This window comes from Convolutriloba macropyga, chromosome 3 (assembly GCF_964194025.1).
Source record: "Convolutriloba macropyga chromosome 3, txConMacr16.3, whole genome shotgun sequence".
Classification (NCBI taxonomy): domain Eukaryota; kingdom Metazoa; phylum Xenacoelomorpha; order Acoela; family Convolutidae; genus Convolutriloba; species Convolutriloba macropyga.
The window spans coordinates 39,139,383-39,158,539 of NC_134470.1; the positions used below are offsets into that span (position 1 = coordinate 39,139,383).

General features: G+C 31.5%; 1 protein-coding gene across 7 annotated transcripts in view; it reads right to left on the minus strand.

The window, feature by feature from the left end:
• Positions 1-19,157, minus strand: part of LOC142336194 (guanine nucleotide exchange factor subunit RIC1-like) — a 221,025-nt gene that overhangs the window by 96,715 nt on the left and 105,153 nt on the right. For all 7 annotated transcript variants that reach the window (XM_075384847.1, XM_075384846.1, XM_075384842.1 and 4 more), the window contains 2 exons: positions 8,987-9,555; positions 8,439-8,759 (listed from right to left, as the gene is read on the minus strand). In XM_075384847.1, the coding sequence (XP_075240962.1) occupies positions 8,439-8,759; positions 8,987-9,555 (890 nt within the window). The remainder of the gene's footprint in view (positions 1-8,438; positions 8,760-8,986; positions 9,556-19,157) is intronic.

Genomic DNA, 19,157 nt, shown 5'->3' on the forward strand with positions numbered 1-19,157 from the left:
ATTTAACAAAATCAGATAAAAAAAACAAAAAAAAAACAAAAAATCAATGTCAAAATGCCGCATGTGAACAAAAAAAACTACTGTCGAGAAATTAAAATTTCATTCAAACAAAAAACTAGGCCTAGAAAGAGCTGTGACTGGATTGGGAAAACCATTTAGAAAAAAATCCGATCCAAAAAATCGAAAAAACCGTAAAAATCAGAGTGAAATTTCCGCATGTGAACAAAAAATCACTACCGAGAAACCGAATTTTTGTTCAAACACCGTTTTCTCACTCTACTTTAAAATTAGAGGGAAAAAAATTCACGCCGCAAAACCACTCGCTTTTTCGCTCCACTTCCTGTTTCGGCGTGACCAAAATCACTACTCCAATTTGACTTCAAAAATCATGAAAATGTGTGAACAGATCTTAAAAAAAAAAAAGACAGCGCCCCAATACAATTCAAATTCTTTGAATTGTAAAAAATAGGAGCGCTATAATAGCCGGCTGAGAAGATGAGGGCGGCTATTAACAATTATTTTACAAATGCAGTATTGATATCATCTAACAGATATAATTGCATGATACGGAGAAAATAAGAATCTCGACGTACAAATATGCAAAGGAAATTATGGAATAATTAATGCTCTGATCAATTAAACTTCAATTTGATTATCATTATGTCCTCAATTAGGCTTGACTTCGTCTTCTTAACATCTTTGGTGAATTGTACGCTTCGAGAGTAGTCGAGACCTGAGAGCTGTTCAAATTTACCTGTTTCCGAGCTGCCTGTGCTTTACCTGTTAATCCTGTTTTTGAGGGCGAAAAGTTAAAAGCGTTAGATGAAAATCGTTCAAGCACAAAATCTCATTATCAAAAAGACCGCGGGACTTTCAAAATTGCGACGAACTTCAATTTCTTCCAATGTAGCTTGCTAAGCAATCATTTTCGCTACTCTTAAGCAACCGCTAACGTCGGACGATTTGCTCAAACAAATTACGAGAGGTTAGATTTGGCTGAAGCCAGCTTAAAGTTTAAGAAGGCTAGATTCATTGTGTGAGGGGTCAGTAAAAGTGAGGGGAATGGGGATTTTTGCCTACTAATAACTTCAGTACAGTTGTTCTCTTGAACAACTTGAATTGAACAGTGCACTTAGACTCTTGCTAAACCTCCCAGAGAACTGCAGAAGGAATTACCATTTTACCCTATTCTTCAGAGCGAACAGTGGCTTTGGTCATGTGATAAAAACTATCAAGCCAGCAATTGCACGGAAAAGACAAATAGGACCCAAATTACTGCTGCAAAAATGATTTGAGATAAATTCACCCATATGCTGGTCGCAATTCAAAAAAGATCTGACGAGTGAGCGCTTAAGGACAAAAAACTAAAGGACAAAGAAAACAATGAATCATCAAAAAATTGTATCAGCCGAACAAGAATCAAAACTGCTCATAATGATAATCTCATTTTTGAAAAAGTTATCGACTCCACTCAAAAATACTAATTCCAAAACATTTAGCGATAAAAAACTTGTTAAAATTCCATCCGCAGAAGCCTTTTTACTAGGGAACTTTATTACCCATATGTGTCCCTTTGACTTTAAACTAATTGAGTCACGTATGATCCAAATCTCATGACGCAAATGACCTACAGACTTTTTCTAGAGAGACTGAGAAATGACGTCACGCGCAAACGCCGTTAGTGAGAAAAAAGTCAGAAAATTTGACTTTTTCAGCCATGTATGAACAAATGGAAGGAAAAATGATCAAAGGAAAAATGACCAAATGGTAAAAGGAAAAATGACCAAAAATCTTAGGATGATCAAATACTGACACGCTCAAAACGGACTAGAATTTGGACCACAAAGACATTGTTAAAGCATAAGACATAATATTGAGAAAGTATACTTAATTTTTAAAAAAGAGTGACTCAGGAAAACACCAATTTCTTTGTTTTGGCGTCAAATCAATTCAGATAGAAATGAGATATACTTCTATCAGGTTGGAGATATCATCAACAACACAATTGCAAAAATAGAGTTATTCTTAAAAAAAGACAAACAACAGAATAATAGTGCAAGGCAAAAAATAGTTTATTACAATGAACGATGCCTCAGGAAATTTTGCAGAAGTAACAATCTGTCAAAATTTTTATATGGAATTAGCAAGAAAGCAAATTCGCCAAAAAACAAAGTAGCAAATTCTGTGATGCATTATACTTAAAATAATTTGCAAACAAAAAAGTCGAAGAAACATCTAAGAAACAGGCTAACATCATGTTAACCAAAAGACAACGCAGAACAAATAAATCTACAGGTTTTCGGAGAATACTATATGCTAGAATGTGGAGAATAGGTACGCGATGCAAAAACATGGAAACTACAAGATTTTTGAAAGAAAGATACAAAATTTGTAAAAAATAAAAACAACAAATAAATTTCATTAGTGAGCAATCGATGATTAGAAAAACTACACAGCCATGCTCCTGTACAAAAACAAAAAAAAAATAAATCAAAGATTTAAAACGTTAAAACTTTTTTCTAAAAAAGTTGAAACAGTTTTAAAATTGATCTTATGAGGTGGGGGTCAATAAGCTCCACTATTGACACCTTAAAACTGTCTCCTCAAAAAAAACAGTTTTGATGAATCGCATTCTTAGAGACTGGTTTGTCGTAAGGCTCTGAGAGAACTTAATGGCCTCCGGGTGTTAGCTGTCCATCCCGTTTTCCAGGACGAAAAGTGAAATGGGCAAGAAAAAGTCGCATTAAAAGCCCACAGGACTAATATAATTGCTCTCAAAATTAATTGCTTTCAAAACTTCGTTTGAGAGCAGTTAAACAAAACAACTGGGCCAATTGGACGAAAAACCGGCAATCCTCTGGGCGTGCCATACTTTCAAAAAAATGTCAAAGTCGAAAAGTCAATCACTGAACGCAGCGCATGATCAAAAATTTTTTCTCACTCGAAAAACATTAGTTCACATTGCAATTTTACTCACTTTCGCTTTCAGTTCTACTCAACAAGTGCTTCTCAACAAGATAAAAAAATTTCAGAAAATCAAAACTCCTCTTGAAGTCAGAAAAACCGCAATATAGCCAACCCAGCTTATAGCTTCGCAGCTATAATAATACTGAACTCGAGAGCTGAAAGAATAGCCATTATCGCACGGTCAATCATCACGACATCGCAAATAGAAACATAACCGACTAACGTCGGGCGAATTGCTCTCAAACGACCGGCCAGCGGTTGGCTTTGTCAGTAGCTAGTCACGGTTTAGTGGGCTAGCTCTAGATTAATTGAAGGAGTGTAAGGTGAGCGCAGCGGGGGTGCAAAATGGGTTGGAGGGAGTTATAAGGGGCTGATCTGTGGGTGGAGTGTGGGATCATTTTTTAAGAACCGCCCTTCACACCATAAGTATAAGTCTCCAAAACAATACTTGAAGCACAGTGGGCTGAACGGCTATAAGAGAGCTTAATGCAAGCTGAGCACTACCTCTTTATCCCGTTTCTGAAGACTAAAGTCAAATGGATCAGACGAAAAATCGGCCAAGCGAAAAATTGTAAATGAGACAAACAGGATTATCATATTTGCTACAAACTGCTTTTGAGAGCAATTAACAATAATTTCCTAAAAAGTGCCTGTTCAGTCATTTATGATAAAAACATTTCTACTATAACTCATTGTTAATGAGGATCAGAGAAGATGACATTACGCCACATTACAGCACATGAAGTGCGGCATCATCAAAGGGAGAGAAAGATAGATAGAGTGAGAGAGATCAAACGTCAACGAGAAAGAGAAAGAAAGAAACTCTAACCGACCGAGAGAGAAAGAGAATATTTTCCACGATGGGAATCGACTCAGCAACTTCTAGTTACCTAGCCTCGTTAGTTAATAAATCATATAAAAAAACTGAAAAAGGCAAAATTAAAAAAAAATCAACTTTGCGCTAAAAAAAGTACAAAACCATTTTTTGTCTTGAAATTTCTATCAAATAACCCGTCTCCGAGACTTAAAAAGTTTTGTTGGCCAGTAATGGTCGTTAAACTCAGAAAAGGACAAAAAATTGAAAAATTTTGGAAACAATTGCAAATTTTAATAAAATTTTGCTAAAATGCAAGATATTCACATATTAAAAACCATTTCATTGTCTCAAGAGACTATCCAGTATCCCCTTTTCAAGCCTCAAATAGTTTCAATGGCTCATAAAGATCCATACCTTTGGAACATGGCAAAATTTTCCGAAAACTACTAAAACTGGGGTCAAAAAAATATTGATCACCATCCCATTAACTCTAGAAACTATGCAGCAGCTTATTATCAAACCTTGGAGGAGGTCCCAGGGTCCTGGTGCCGAAAAATTCAAAAACATGCAAAGATTGCAAATATTTTAAAAAAAATTGCTTAAATTCGTGATATTAAAATCTTGAAAAACATTCCATTACATCAATAAACTATGCAGTAACATGTTATCAAACCCTAGAGGAAGTTCCGTGGCTCTTGAGGCTAGAGAAACTAAAAAACATATGAAAACTTCAAAATACTTGCAAATTTCAAAAAAAAATTGCTTAACTTGTGAAATAAAAAAGTTGCAAATTAATTCATGACAAACAAAAAATTTCCAGTAACTTATTATGAAACAATAACGGAGGTTTTCTGCAACCTGAGGCTCAAAAAACTTGAATAATGACTGTAAATGACTATAATGACTATAAAAAATTTGCAAAAAATGGCAAAAACTGTTTTAAAAAACGCTAAAATTCGTTATCTTAAAATCTTGCAAGACAATCCATTACATCTACAAGTTATACAGTAACCTATTTTCAAACCCTAGAGGAGGTTCATTGGCTCTTGAGGTTGAAAAAACCTAAGAAAACGAGAAAAATTTTCAAAAGAACTTGAAAAAAGCAAGTTTTATCAAAAAATTGCAAATATTTGTGATATTAAAAAGTTGAAAAACTATTCCATGGCCTATAAAAATTGGTCACTAACTTATTATCAAACCCCTTAGGATGTTTTCGCGCCCCTGGGTCCAGAAAGACCTGCATAAGGAAAAATGAAAATCAACCGCTGAAATTCGTGATGTTAAAATGTTGAAACCATTCCATTACAACTAGAAAATATACAGTAACCTATTATTAAAGATTAGGAGGTTCCTTGACACCTAGGAGTGATAAAAATCAAAAAAATGTTTAAAAAAATTCAAAAAACTTGAAAAAAATTGCAAAATAGTACAAATTTGCGTGTTTTTAGCAGCGAGCGGTTGTTCGTCAGATAGAAACGGGGGGGGGGGGGGGGGGGGGGTACACCGATGGCTGATGGAGGGGGTTAGAGGCAACAGTGGGGTGGGGGTAACAGCGCGCGGGGGTGGGGAGTGTGGGGGCAATAGAGGGGGGGGGGGTTAAAATCTCAGGGGTCTTCAACCTCTAAGAACGGCACTTCACACCATAAGTAAAGTCTTCAAAACAGTCTGAGCTGAAAGAGAGCTGAAAGCCTCTAAGAGCACTTAAAGTCCGCTGGGCGCTGCCTGATTATCCCATCTTTGAGAACCAAAAGTCAAAAGCGTCAGACGAAAAATCTGTCAAGCGAACAATTGCGTAAAAAAGACCGACAGGACTAATATAATTGCTACAAACTTCGTTTGAGAGCAATTAATAAATGCCTCTAATAAACTCTGCCTTGGCTGAGAAACCTGTTAAAAAACGCGCAGTAAAAACGTGTCGAGAAACAACTCCCTATATAAGCATTCAAAAACGTTAAAGGAGGATTCCTGGCCCCTGGGGCTGGAAAAACAAAATGACAAATTTCTAGAAAAAAATTTTTGATTACAATTCAAAAAAATGTAATAAATGGTGATATAAAAATGTAGAAGACCATACCATTATCACGGGAAAAAACGCAAACAAATTGCATAACACAGCAGCATGAATATTATAGCAGTCAGATTGCCGGAATAACTGAAAAAAAAATAGACAGGCGTGCCATGTATCGTAGATAGAAACAAATTGAAGATATAAGTTGAAAAACAAATCGACGCCGCTCAAAAACCTATGAAAAAATGTTTCAGTGATAAAATGAAACAGCTCGTTACAAGTCATACTACATAAACTTTTTAATTAGGACCTTAAATACACATAGGAGTTTCTTTGACCTTAAACTAATTCAAACAAAACTTAAGTTTTGAAGAGCAAGCCATTTAATCGAGTGAGGTAAGTCACGTATTATCAAATTCTAATCACGCAAATGACTTAATGCGGCATTGATTGAAAATTGTTTACGCGCCATTCTCTTAGAGACACTTTCCAGAGCCAAAGTCCCTAACTGAACGCAACGCATGATCAAAAAACTTCTCTTGCTCAGCTACTTGTTCATCGCGACAGCTTTTCTCAAAAAGCCACATGAACAAATCTGATTCCTGTACAACACAAAAAAAGATTCCTGTAAAAAAAACAAAGAGACAAAACCAATGCTCCACTTTGAGTCCAAAAAGAGCCCCTCGAAACCATGCAAACTCTTTGAATTGTAAAAAGAGAAAGATTATAACCGACTAAAGTCAGAGCAATTTGCTCTCAAACGACCGCTTGGCCTCGTCAGTAGCTAGCTACGGTTTAGTGAGGCTAGCTTTAGCTTAATTGAAGGTTTATGATGTGAGCAGAGCAGGGCGGTGCACAGTGGAGTTGTTGTAGGTCACCAAGACCACCACAATATAGCTCCACTCAGCTTACAGCTTCGCAGCCATCAAAAGGGCCTGCCTACTCTGGTTTCGTTCTAATCTTTAAGCGAAAAGCATTAGATTGACAACCCTCCATTAGACTGACAAAACTCAACATGAAGTTTTAAAGAGCAGAGTTATTTTATCGAGTGAGGTAAGTCACGTATTATTGCAATCTAATCACGCAAATGACCTAATGCAGCAACGATCAAAAAATTAGTTTACAAGAACCAAATTTCATTAAAAAATTGAGCCAAATGGACAAAAAACGGCTAAACAGTTATCATATGTAAGCGGCATTCTCTTAAAGACACTTTTCGAGGCCAGAATTCACTAACTGAACGCAACGCACGATCACAAAACTTCTGTTGCTCAGCAACTATCTGTTCACCGTGACAACTTTTCTCACTTTTGCTTTTTGGGTCAAAAGACCACATGAACAAATCTACTTCCTGTAAAAAACAAAAAGACAATAAGAAAACCAAAACAAAAAGATAGAAAACCAATGCTCCTCTTCGAGTCCAAAAAATTCCAAGATAACTAATACTCTCCGAATCGTAAAAAGAATCCCCCAATACATGCAAATTCTTTGAATTGTATCGAAAACATACCCGGCAGATTGCCGGAAAATAGCCGCCGTTGATTCCAATAAGCATGATTGGGATTGAACGAATAGAATATATTGAAAAAAAAAGATTTTTGTACAAAAATATTTTTTAAGTCCGATTTATTTTGATGGCATTTCGTAGTTGAACATACTTCTGTTTCTTAGAGAGAGGCTACAGGGGCTACTATCAACACCAATAAGATTTGAGGTGGTAACTAAGACTTATAGGAACGACGTTCAAATAGCGCGCATCTAAAATTGGGCTTTATGGGTTTATCCCGTTTCTATTTCTGACTTCAATTTTTTATACCGACTCTGTTCATTTTGAATTGCTTTGCTTAGCAACTGATGTTCAAATTCACTTTTAGCAGAATGAGAGAAGAGAGAAACTAGCCTAGAGAAGTCAAAAAGATTTCACGCAAAATGTCGAAAAAGCGGCAAAATGGTAAAGCGAAAAAAAGTTTGACGAAGTAAAAAAAATACGAGCGCAATAATAGCCGGCTAAGAAGATGAGGGCGGCTATTAAAAAGAAAACATAACCCACTAACGTCGGAGCGAATTGCTCTCAAACGACCAGTTGGCTTCGTCAATAGCTATCTACGGTTTAGTGAGGCTAGCGTTAGCTTAATTGAAGGCGTACGAGGTGAGCGCAGCGGGGCCGGTGCACGGTGGGATTGTTGGGGGGAGGGGCGAGGACGGCCGAACTCTAAGAACCGCCCTTCACACCATAAGTATAAGTCTCCAAAACAGTTTCTGTGAATCGCATACTGTGAGACTAGTGAGCTGAAAGGCTCTAAGCGAACTTAATGACCTCTGGGCGCTAACTGTTTATCCCGTTTTTGAGGACGAAAAGTCAAATGGGTCAGACGAAAAGTCGGTCAAGCGAAAAGTTGCAGAAAAAAGACCAACAGGACTGATATAATTGCTGCAAACTTTGTTTGAGAGCAATTGAACACCAATACAATCCCTCTTGGATGGTTAAACAACCACGAACACCGCAATATAGCTCCACTCAGCTCACAGCTTTGCAGCCATAATACGGACCTGCTTACTCGGGTTCGTTCTCGTCTTTCAGCAAAAAGCATTAGAATGACAACCCTGCAACTAGAGTTTTTAGTGAACTCCATTTTAGAGACGAACCTTAAAATAATGGGCAGGATTACCCGCAGTACTGAACAAAAAGCTCCAGATAGCAACTTCACTCTTCCTTGCACACTTTGCTAAGATTCTCAGAAATTTGCTCCTGTAATGTTGATTGAAAACACCCATAACACAAGGTAACAGGGGATCAGCAATGGGCTCATTGGCCGTCGCCTCCGTTTCCAGCACATTATGTAGAAGCAACTCGAGCATGTGATCAAATGAGGGAACACTTTCAATACTGCGCAGCAGACGGACAGCATGTGAATTAAGATTGCGTCTCAACATTTCTTCCACAAGCTGAGGAATGAACATCTCCAGCTGAAAATAAACTGTTCAGCGCTGGATAATTGTAACCCAAAAATTAATTTTTGCTTTAGGGAAATTCAATTGAGCCGTTCCAACTTTCCAGATTGCAACTTTTTTAAATTCACGGATTCGAAGTTCTCATTTTTGAAACAAAATAACAGCGGTCCAACTTCCAAATTCTTTTCAACTCATAGATTATCGAATTGAACCGTCGCTATAAAACGAAGTGAAGTACTCACTGTTTTGGTCACGAGATAGTTAGCTACAATTTGCCCTCCTGAATTCTGAGTGCCCCCAACACTCTTACTAGCCACTGATATTCCCAGCATCTCAGAAGCGGTCTTAGCTGGAGCAACAGGTGGTGGGTTCAGAATATCCATAATATCTTTTGTCGCCACAACTGAGTTGTCGGAGTCAACGCCCATCATGAAACCCGAATTACACTCAACAGCAACCGGGTACACAACAGGGTGGAAAACGAATACCGATCTTTTGAAACTTTGATCGTTTGAGATTTCGTTATTAGCTTCATTAGCCTGGGGCAATGGCAGCCAGACTTTGAACCCAAATGCGCCGCACATCAACCAAACGGCGTCTTCGAAATAGGGACTCCTGGCAATTCCCGGAATTGCAGAATTGTAAAGCGAGAGGAATTCCACATTGCTTGCAATTAAAGTAGGCGAGCAAAGGGGAACCTGATCCTGTATCTCCAAATCTTCGACGAGTGGATCCCTTGGAAAAATTGCTAGTCGTCCTGCGACGTTCATCAGGAAACTGCGCGGCTTTTCCTCGCGCAAAGGATGGCCACCTAAAAAATCAGATGTAATTTTGAAAATTAACTTCCCTGGCCTTAAGATTTAACGTGAAAAAGAAACCAAGGATCTTTTCCGTTTGTGCCCACCCAGCTTAGTGGGCGCATATTATTTGCACCCCCAGACGCACGTGCCATATTTTAACATAATGATTTACTATGTAATGGCACGTGCTCTGTAATTGGGGGGCGCATAACGTACTGGGGGGGGGGGGGGGGGGGGCACAAACGGAAAAGATCCGAAACCATTTTTAACTGACTTTTAATTTGACTTTCAGTAGTAAACTGGCGCAAATTGATCTCAGAAAAATGGTGAATTAGAGAACAAAACTCAAGGACGTAAAAATCACTCGACTTCAAGTGAAAACGTTCAGGCAAAAAAACGACAAGCGCGACAAAAATCACTTCAAACTTCGTTCAAAAGAAAATTTGTTGCAAATATACCACACGGTGCCATACGTTTTGCTCTCCGAAATCTGAGTATGACAACTAACTGAATTTGTGCCGACTTGTTCAACAGAGAAATTAATTCTTCAACTGAGAAATTGCAATCAAAACACTAAATATTAGGATTGTATGCAAAATGACTGCCATTTGCGATGAACAATTGTATATTTAAACAAAACCGACTTACGTCGGGCAAAACGGTCTCGAAGGCTACATTTTAAACCAAGACTACATTAAGAAAATTAATAATGCGTAATTCAAAAAAAAAGTTATTCACATTTGGAGTCATTATCAAGACTACATTTTAAAAAAAGCGTAATAATGGGTAATTCAAAAAAAACTATTCACATTTGGAGTCATTATCAAGACATTAAAAAAACATAATAATGGGTAATTCAGAAAGAAAAAAGTTATTGACAATTGGAGTCATTATCAAGTCTAAATTAAAAAAAAACGTAATAATGGGTAATTCAAACAGAAAAAATTTATACACATTTGGATTCATAATCAAGACTACATTTGAAAAAAAAACGTAATAATGGGTAATTCAAAAAGAAAAAAGTTATTCACATTTGGAGCCATTATCAAGACTACATTTGAAAAAAAAAACGTAATAATGGGTAATTCAAAAAGAAAAAAGTTATTCACATTTGGAGCCATTATCAAGACTACATTTAAGAAAAACGTAATAATGCGTAATTCAAAAATAAAAAAGTTATTCACATTTGGAGACATTATCAAGACTACATTTGAAAAAACAACGTAATAATGGGTAATTCAAAAAGAAAAAAGTTATTCACATTTGGAGCCATTATCAAGACTACATTTAAGAAAAACTTAATAATGCGTAATTCAAAAATAAAAAAGTTATTAACATTTGGGGACATTATCAAGACTACATTTGGAAAAAAAACATAATAATGGGTAATTCAAAAAGAAAAAAGTTATTCACATTTGGAGCCATTATCAAGACTACATTTAAGAAAAACGTAATAATGCGTAATTCAAAAATGAAAAAGTTATCCACATTTGGAGACATTATCAATACTACATTTTAAAAAAGTAATAATGAGTAATTCAAAGACAAAAAAGTTATTCACATTTGGAGTCATTATCACGACATTAAAAAAACATAATAATGGGTAATTCAGAAAGAAAAAAGTTATTGACAATTGGAGTCATTATCAAGACTAAATTTTAAAAAAAATGTAATAATGGGTAATTCAAACAGAAAAAATTTATACACAATTGCATTCAGAATCAAGACTACATTTGAAAAAAAAACGTAATAATGGGTAATTCAAAAAGAAAAAAGTTATTCACATTTGGAGCCATTATCAAGACTACATTTAAAAAAAAACGTAATAATGCGTAATTCAAAAAAAAAGTTATTCACATTTGGAGACATTATCAAGACTACATTTGAAAACAAAACGTAATAATGGGTAATTCAAAAAGAAAAAAGTTGTTCACATTTGGAGCCATTATCAAGACCACATTTAAGAAAAACGTAATAATGCGTAATTCAAAAATAAAAAAGTTATCCACATTTGGAGACATTATCAAGACTACATTTTAAAAACGTAATAATGAGTAATTCAAAAAGAAAAAAGTTATTCACATTTGGAGTCATTATCAAGACTACAATTTAAAAAATGCAATAATGTGTAATTCAAAAAGGAAAAACTTACTCACATTTGGAGTCATTATCAAGACTAAATTTTAAAAAACGTAATAATGGGTAATTCAAAAAGAAAAAAGTTATTCACATTTGGAGACATTATCAAGACTACATTTGAAAAAACAACGTAATAATGGGTAATTCAAAAAGAAAAAAGTTGTTCACATTTGGAGCCATTATCAAGACTACATTTGAAAAAAAAAAACGTAATAATGCGTAATTCAAAAATAAAAAAGTTATTCACATTTGGAGACATTATCAAGACTACATTTGAAAAAACAACGTAATAATGGGTAATTCAAAAAGAAAAAAGTTATTCACATTTGGAGACATTATCAAGACTACATTTGAAAAAACAACGTAATAATGGGTAATTCAAAAAGAAAAAAGTTGTTCACATTTGGAGCCATTATCAAGACCACATTTAAGAAAAACGTAATAATGCGTAATTCAAAAATAAAAAAGTTATCCACATTTGGAGACATTATCAAGACTACATTTTAAAAACGTAATAATGAGTAATTCAAAAAGAAAAAAGTTATTCACATTTGGAGCCATTATCAAGACTACATTTGAAAAAAAAAACGTAATAATGGGTAATTCAAAAAGAAAAAAGTTATTCACATTTGGAGACATTATCAAGACTACATTTGAAAAAACAACGTAATAATGGGTAATTCAAAAAGAAAAAAGTTGTTCACATTTGGAGCCATTATCAAGACCACATTTAAGAAAAACGTAATAATGCGTAATTCAAAAATAAAAAAGTTATCCACATTTGGAGACATTATCAAGACTACATTTTAAAAACGTAATAATGAGTAATTCAAAAAGAAAAAAGTTATTCACATTTGTAGTCATTATCAAGACTAAATTTAAAAAAAAACGTAATAAAGGGTAATTCAAACAGAAAAAACTTATACACACTTGGATTCATAATCAAGACTACATTTGAAAAAAAAAGTATTAATGGGTAATTCAAAAAGAAAAAAGTTATTCACATTTGGAGCCATTATCAAGACTACATTTGAAAAAAAAACGTAATAATGGGTAATTCAAAAATAAAAAAGTTATTCACATTTGGAGACATTATAAAGACTATATTTGAAAAAAAAAACGTAATAATGAGTAATTCAAAAATAAAAAAGTTATCCACATTTGAAGACATTATCAAGACTACATTTTAAAAACGTAATAATGAGTAATTCAAAAAGAAAAAAGTTATTCACATTTGGGGTCATTATCAAGACTACAAATTAAAAAATGTAATAATGTGTAATTCAAAAAGGAAAAAGTTATTCACGTTTGGAGTCATTATCAAGACTGAATTTTAAAAAACGTTATAATGGGTAATTCAAAAATAAAAAAGATATTTACATTTGGAGTCAATATCAAGAGATTTCCAAAAACATAATAATGGGTAATTCAAAAAGAAAAAAGTTATTCACATTTGGAGTCATCAATACTAAATTTTTTAAAAAAACGTAATAAGGGGTAATTCAAACAGAAAAAACTTTTACACACTTGGATTCATAATCCAGACTACATTTGAAAAAACAAAACGTAATAATGGGTAATTCAAAAAGAAAAAAGTTATTCGCATTTGGAGCCATTATCCAGACTACATTTTAAAAAAAACGTAAGAACGCGTATTTCAAAAAAAAAAAGTTATTCACATTTTGAGACATTATCAAGACTACATTTAAAAAAAAAACGTAATAATGGGTAATTCAAAAAGAAAAAAGTTATTCACATTTGGAACCATTATCAAGACTACATTTAAGAAAAACATAATAATGCGTAATTCAAAAATAAAAAAGTTATTCACATTTGGGGACATTATCAAGACTACATTTGGAAAAAAAACGTAATACTGGGTAATTCAAAAAGAAAAAAGTTATTCACATTTGGAGCCATTATCAAGACTACATTTAAGAAAAACGTAATAATGCGTAATTCAAAAACAAAAAAGTTATCCACATTTGGAGACATTATCAATACTACATTTTAAAAAAGTAATAATGAGTAATTCAAAGAGAAAAAAGTTTTGGAGCCATTATCAAGACTACATTTAAGAAAAACGTAATAATGCGTAATTCAAAAATAAAAGAAGTTACTCACATTTGGAGTCATTATCAAGACTAAATTTTAAAAAACGTAATAATGGGTAATTCAAAAAGAAAAAAGTTATTCACATTTGGAGTCATTATCAAGACTAAATTTAAAAAAAAAACGTAATAAAGGGTAATTCAAACAGAAAAAACTTATACACATTTGGATTCATAATCAAGACTACATTTGAAAAAAAAAAAGTATTAATGGGTAATTCAAAAAGAAAAAAGTTATTCACATTTGGAGCCATTATCAAGATTACATTTGAAAAAAAAAACGTAATAATGGGTAATTCAAAAATAAAAAAGTTATTCACATTTGGAGACATTATCAAGACTACATTTGAAAAAAACGTAAATGGGTAATTCAAAAAGAAAAAAGTTTTACACATTTGGAGACATTATAAAGACTACATTTAAAAAAAAAAACGTAATAATGAGTAATTCAAAAATAAAAAAGTTATCCACATTTGAAGACATTATCAAGACTACATTTTAAAAACGTAATAATGAGTAATTCAAAAAAAAGTTATTCACATTTGGGGTCATTATCAAGACTACAATTTAAAAAATGTAAAAATGTGTAATTCAAAAAGGAAAAAGTTATTCACATTTGGAGTCATTATCAAGACTGAATTTTAAAAAACGTTATAATGGGTAATTCAAAAAAAAAGATATTTACATTTGGAGTCAATATCAAGACTAAATTTAAAAAAAACGTAATAAAGGGTAATTCAAACAGAAAAAACTTATACACACTTGGATTCAAAATCAAGACATTTGAAAAAAAAAGTATTAATGGGTAATTCAAAAAGAAAAAAGTTATTCACATTTGGAGCCATTATCAAGACTACATTTGAAAAAAAACGTAATAATGGGTAATTCAAAAATAAAAAAGTTATTCACATTTGGAGACATTATCAAGACTACATTTGAAAAAAAAAACGTAAATGGGTAATTCAAAAAGAAAAAAGTTTTATACATTTGGAGACATTATAAAGACTACATTTGAAAAAAAAACGTAATAATGAGTAATTCAAAAATAAAAAAGTTATCCACATTTGAAGACATTATCCAGACTACGTTTTAAAAACGTAATAATGAGTAATTCAAAAAAAAGTTATTCACATTTGGGGTCATTATCAAGACTACAATTTAAAAAATGTAAAAATGTGTAATTCAAAAAGGAAAAAGTTATTCACATTTGGAGTCATTATCAAGACTGAATTTTAAAAAACATAATAATGGGTAATTCAAAAAGAAAAAAGTTATTCACATTTGGAGTCATCAATACTAAATTTTTTAAAAAAAACGTAATAATGGGTAATTCAAACAGAAAAGACTTTTACACACTTGGATTCATAATCCGGACTACATTTGAAAAAACAAAACGTAATAATGGGTAATTCAAAAAGAAAAAAGTTATTCACATTTGGAGTCATCAATACTAAATTTTTTAAAAAAACGTAATAATGGGTAATTCAAACAGAAAAAACTTTTACACACTTGGATTCATAATCCAGACTACATTTGAAAAAACAAAACGTAATAATGGGTAATTCAAAAAGAAAAAAGTTATTCACATTTTGAGACATTATCCAGACTACATTTTAAAAAAAAAACGTAAGAACGCGTATTTCAAAAATAAAAAAGTTATTCACATTTTGAGACATTATCAAGACTACATTTGAAAAAAAAACATAATAATGGGTAATTCAAAAAGAAAAAAGTTATTCACATTTGGAGCCATTATCAAGACTACATTTAAGAAAAACATAATAATGCGTAATTCAAAAATAGAAAAGATATCAACATTTGGAGACATTATCAAGCCTACATTTTAAAAACGTAATAATGGGTAATTCAAAAAGAAAAAAGTTATTCACATTTGGAGTCATCAATACTAAATTTTTTAAAAAAACGTAATAATGGGTAATTCAAACAGAAAAAACTTTTACACACTTGGATTCATAATCCAGACTACATTTGAAAAAACAAAACGTAATAATGAGTAATTCAAAAATAAAAAAGTTATCCACATTTGAAGACATTATCAAGACTACATTTTAAAAACGTAATAATGAGTAATTCAAAAAAAAAAGTTATTCACATTTGGGGTCATTATCAAGACTACAATTTAAAAAATGTAAAAATGTGTAATTCAAAAAGGAAAAAGTTATTCACATTTGGAGTCATTATCAAGACTGAATTTTAAAAAAACATAATAATGGGTAATTCAAAAAGAAAAAAGTTTTTCACATTTGGAGTCATCAATACTAAATTTTTTAAAAAAACGTAATAATGGGTAATTCAAACAGAAAAGACTTTTACACACTTGGATTCATAATCCAGACTACATTTGAAAAAACAAAACGTAATAATGGGTAATTCAAAAAGAAAAAAGTTATTCACATTTTGAGACATTATCAAGACTACATTTGAAAAAAAAACGTAATAATGGGTAATTCAAAAAGAAAAAAGTTATTCACATTTGGAGTCATCAATACTAATTTTTTTAAAAAAACGTAATAATGGGTAATTCAAACAGAAAAAACTTTTACACACTTGGATTCATAATCCAGACTACATTTGAAAAAACAAAACGTAATAATGGGTAATTCAAAAAGAAAAAAGTTATTCGCATTTGGAGCCATTATCCAGACTACATTTTAAAAAAAAACGTAAGAACGCGTATTTCAAAAATAAAAAAAGTTATTCACATTTTGAGACATTATCAAGACTACATTTGAAAAAAAAACATAATAATGGGTAATTCAAAAAGAAAAAAGTTATTCACATTTGGAGCCATTATCAAGACTACATTTAAGAAAAACATAATAATGCGTAATTCAAAAATAGAAAAGTTATCAACATTTGGAGACATTATCAAGCCTACATTTTAAAAACGTAATAATGAGTAATTCAAAAAGAAAAAAGTTAATCACATTTGGAGTCATTATCAAGACTACAATTTAAAAAATGTAATAATGTGTAATTCAATAAGGAAAAAAGTTACTCACATTTGGAGTCATTATCAAGACTACATTTAAGAAAAACGTAATAATGCGTAATTCAAAAATACAAAAGTTATCAACATTTCGATCCAATATCAAGACTACATTTTAAAAACGTAATAATGAGTAATTCAAAAAGAAAAAAGTTAATCACATTTGCAGTCATAATCAAGACTATAATTTAAAAAATGTAATAATGTGTAATTCAAAAAGGAAAAAGTTATTCACATTTGGAGTCATTATCAAGACTAGATTTCAAAAAAGTAATAATGGGTAATTCAAAGAGAAAAAAGTAATTCACATTTGGAGTCAATATCAATACACTTATAAAAACATAATAATGGGTAATTCAAAAAGAAAAAAATTGTAGTCATTATCAAGACTACATTTTTTTAAAAAAAACGTAATAATGGGTATTTCAAGAAAAAGTTATTCACATTTGGAGTCATTATCAAGACTAAATTTTAAAAAAAGTAATAATGGGTAATTCAATGAGAAAAAAGTTATTCATATTTGGAGTCAATATCAATACATTTATAAAAACATAATACTGGGTAATTAAAAAAAAACTTATTCACATTTGGAACCATTATCAAGGCTACATTTAAGAAAAACGTAATAATGCGTAATTCAAAAATAAAAAAGTTATCAACATTTGGAGACATTATCAAGACTACATTTTAAAAACATAATAATGAGTAATTCAATCAGAAAAAAGTTATTCATATTTGGAGTCAATATCAATACATTTATAAAAACATAATACTGGGTAATTAAAAAAAAACTTATTCACATTTGGAACCATTATCAAGACTACATTTAAGAAAAACGTAATAATGCGTAATTCAAAAATAAAAAAGTTATCAACATTTGCAGTCATTATCAAGACTACAATTTAAAAAATGTAATAATGTGTAATTCAAAAAGGAAAAAGTTATTCACATTTGGAGTCATTATCAAGACTAAATTTTTAAAAAAGTAATAATGGGTAATTCAAAGAGAAAAAAGTTATTCACATTTGGAGTCAATATCATTACATTTATAAAAACATAATAATGGGTGATTCAAAAAGAAAAAATTGTAGTCATTATCAAGACTACATTTTTTTTAAAAAAAAACGTAATAATGGGTATTTCAAAAAAAAGTTATTCACATTTGGAGTCATTATAAAAGACATTTAAAAAACCTAACAATGGGTAATTCAGAAAGAAAAAAGTTATTCAAATTTAAAAAACGTAATAATGAGTAATTCAAAAAAAAAAAGTTATCCACATTTGAAGACATTATCAAGACTACATTTTAAAAACGTAATAATGAGTAATTCAAAAAAAAAGTTATTCACATTTGGGGTCATTATCAAGACTACAATTTAAAAAATGTAAAAATGTGTAATTCAAAAAGGAAAAAGTTATTCACATTTGGAGTCAGTATCAAGACTGAATTTTAAAAAACGTTATAATGGGTAATTCAAAAATAAAAAAGATATTTACATTTGGAGTCAATATCAAGACATTTCCAAAAACATAATAATGGGTAATTCAAAAAGAAAAAAGTTATTCACATTTGGAGTCATCAATACTAAATTTTTTAAAAAAACGTAATAATGGGTAATTCAAACAGAAAAAACTTTTACACACTTGGATTCATAATCCAGACTACATTTGAAAAAAACAAAACGTAATAATGGGTAATTCAAAAAGAAAAAAGTTATTCACATTTTGAGACATTATCAAGACTACATTTGAAAAAAACATAATAATGGGTAATTCAAAAAGAAAAAAGTTATTCACATTTGGAGTCATCAATGCTAAATTTTTTAAAAAAACGTAATAATGGGTAATTCAAACAGAAAAAACTTTTACACACTTGGATTCATAATCCAGACGACATTTGAAAAAACAAAACGTAATAATGGGTAATTCAAAAAGAAAAAAGTTATTCACATTTTGAGACATTATCCAGACTACATTTTAAAAAAAAACGTAAGAACGCGTATTTCAAAAATAAAAAAGTTATTCACATTTTGAGACATTATCAAGACTACATTTGAAAAAAAAACATAATAATGGGTAATTCAAAAAGAAAAAAGTTATTCACATTTGGAGCCATTATCAAGACTACATTTAAGAAAAACATAATAATGCGTAATTCAAAAATAAAAAAGTTATCAACATTTGGAGACATTATCAAGCCTACATTTTAAAAACGTAATAATGAGTAATTCAAAAAGAAAAAAGTTAATCACATTTGGAGTCATTATCAAGACTACAATTTAAAAAATGTAATAATGTGTAATTCAAAAAGGAAAAAGTTACTCACATTTGGAGTCATTATCAAGACTACATT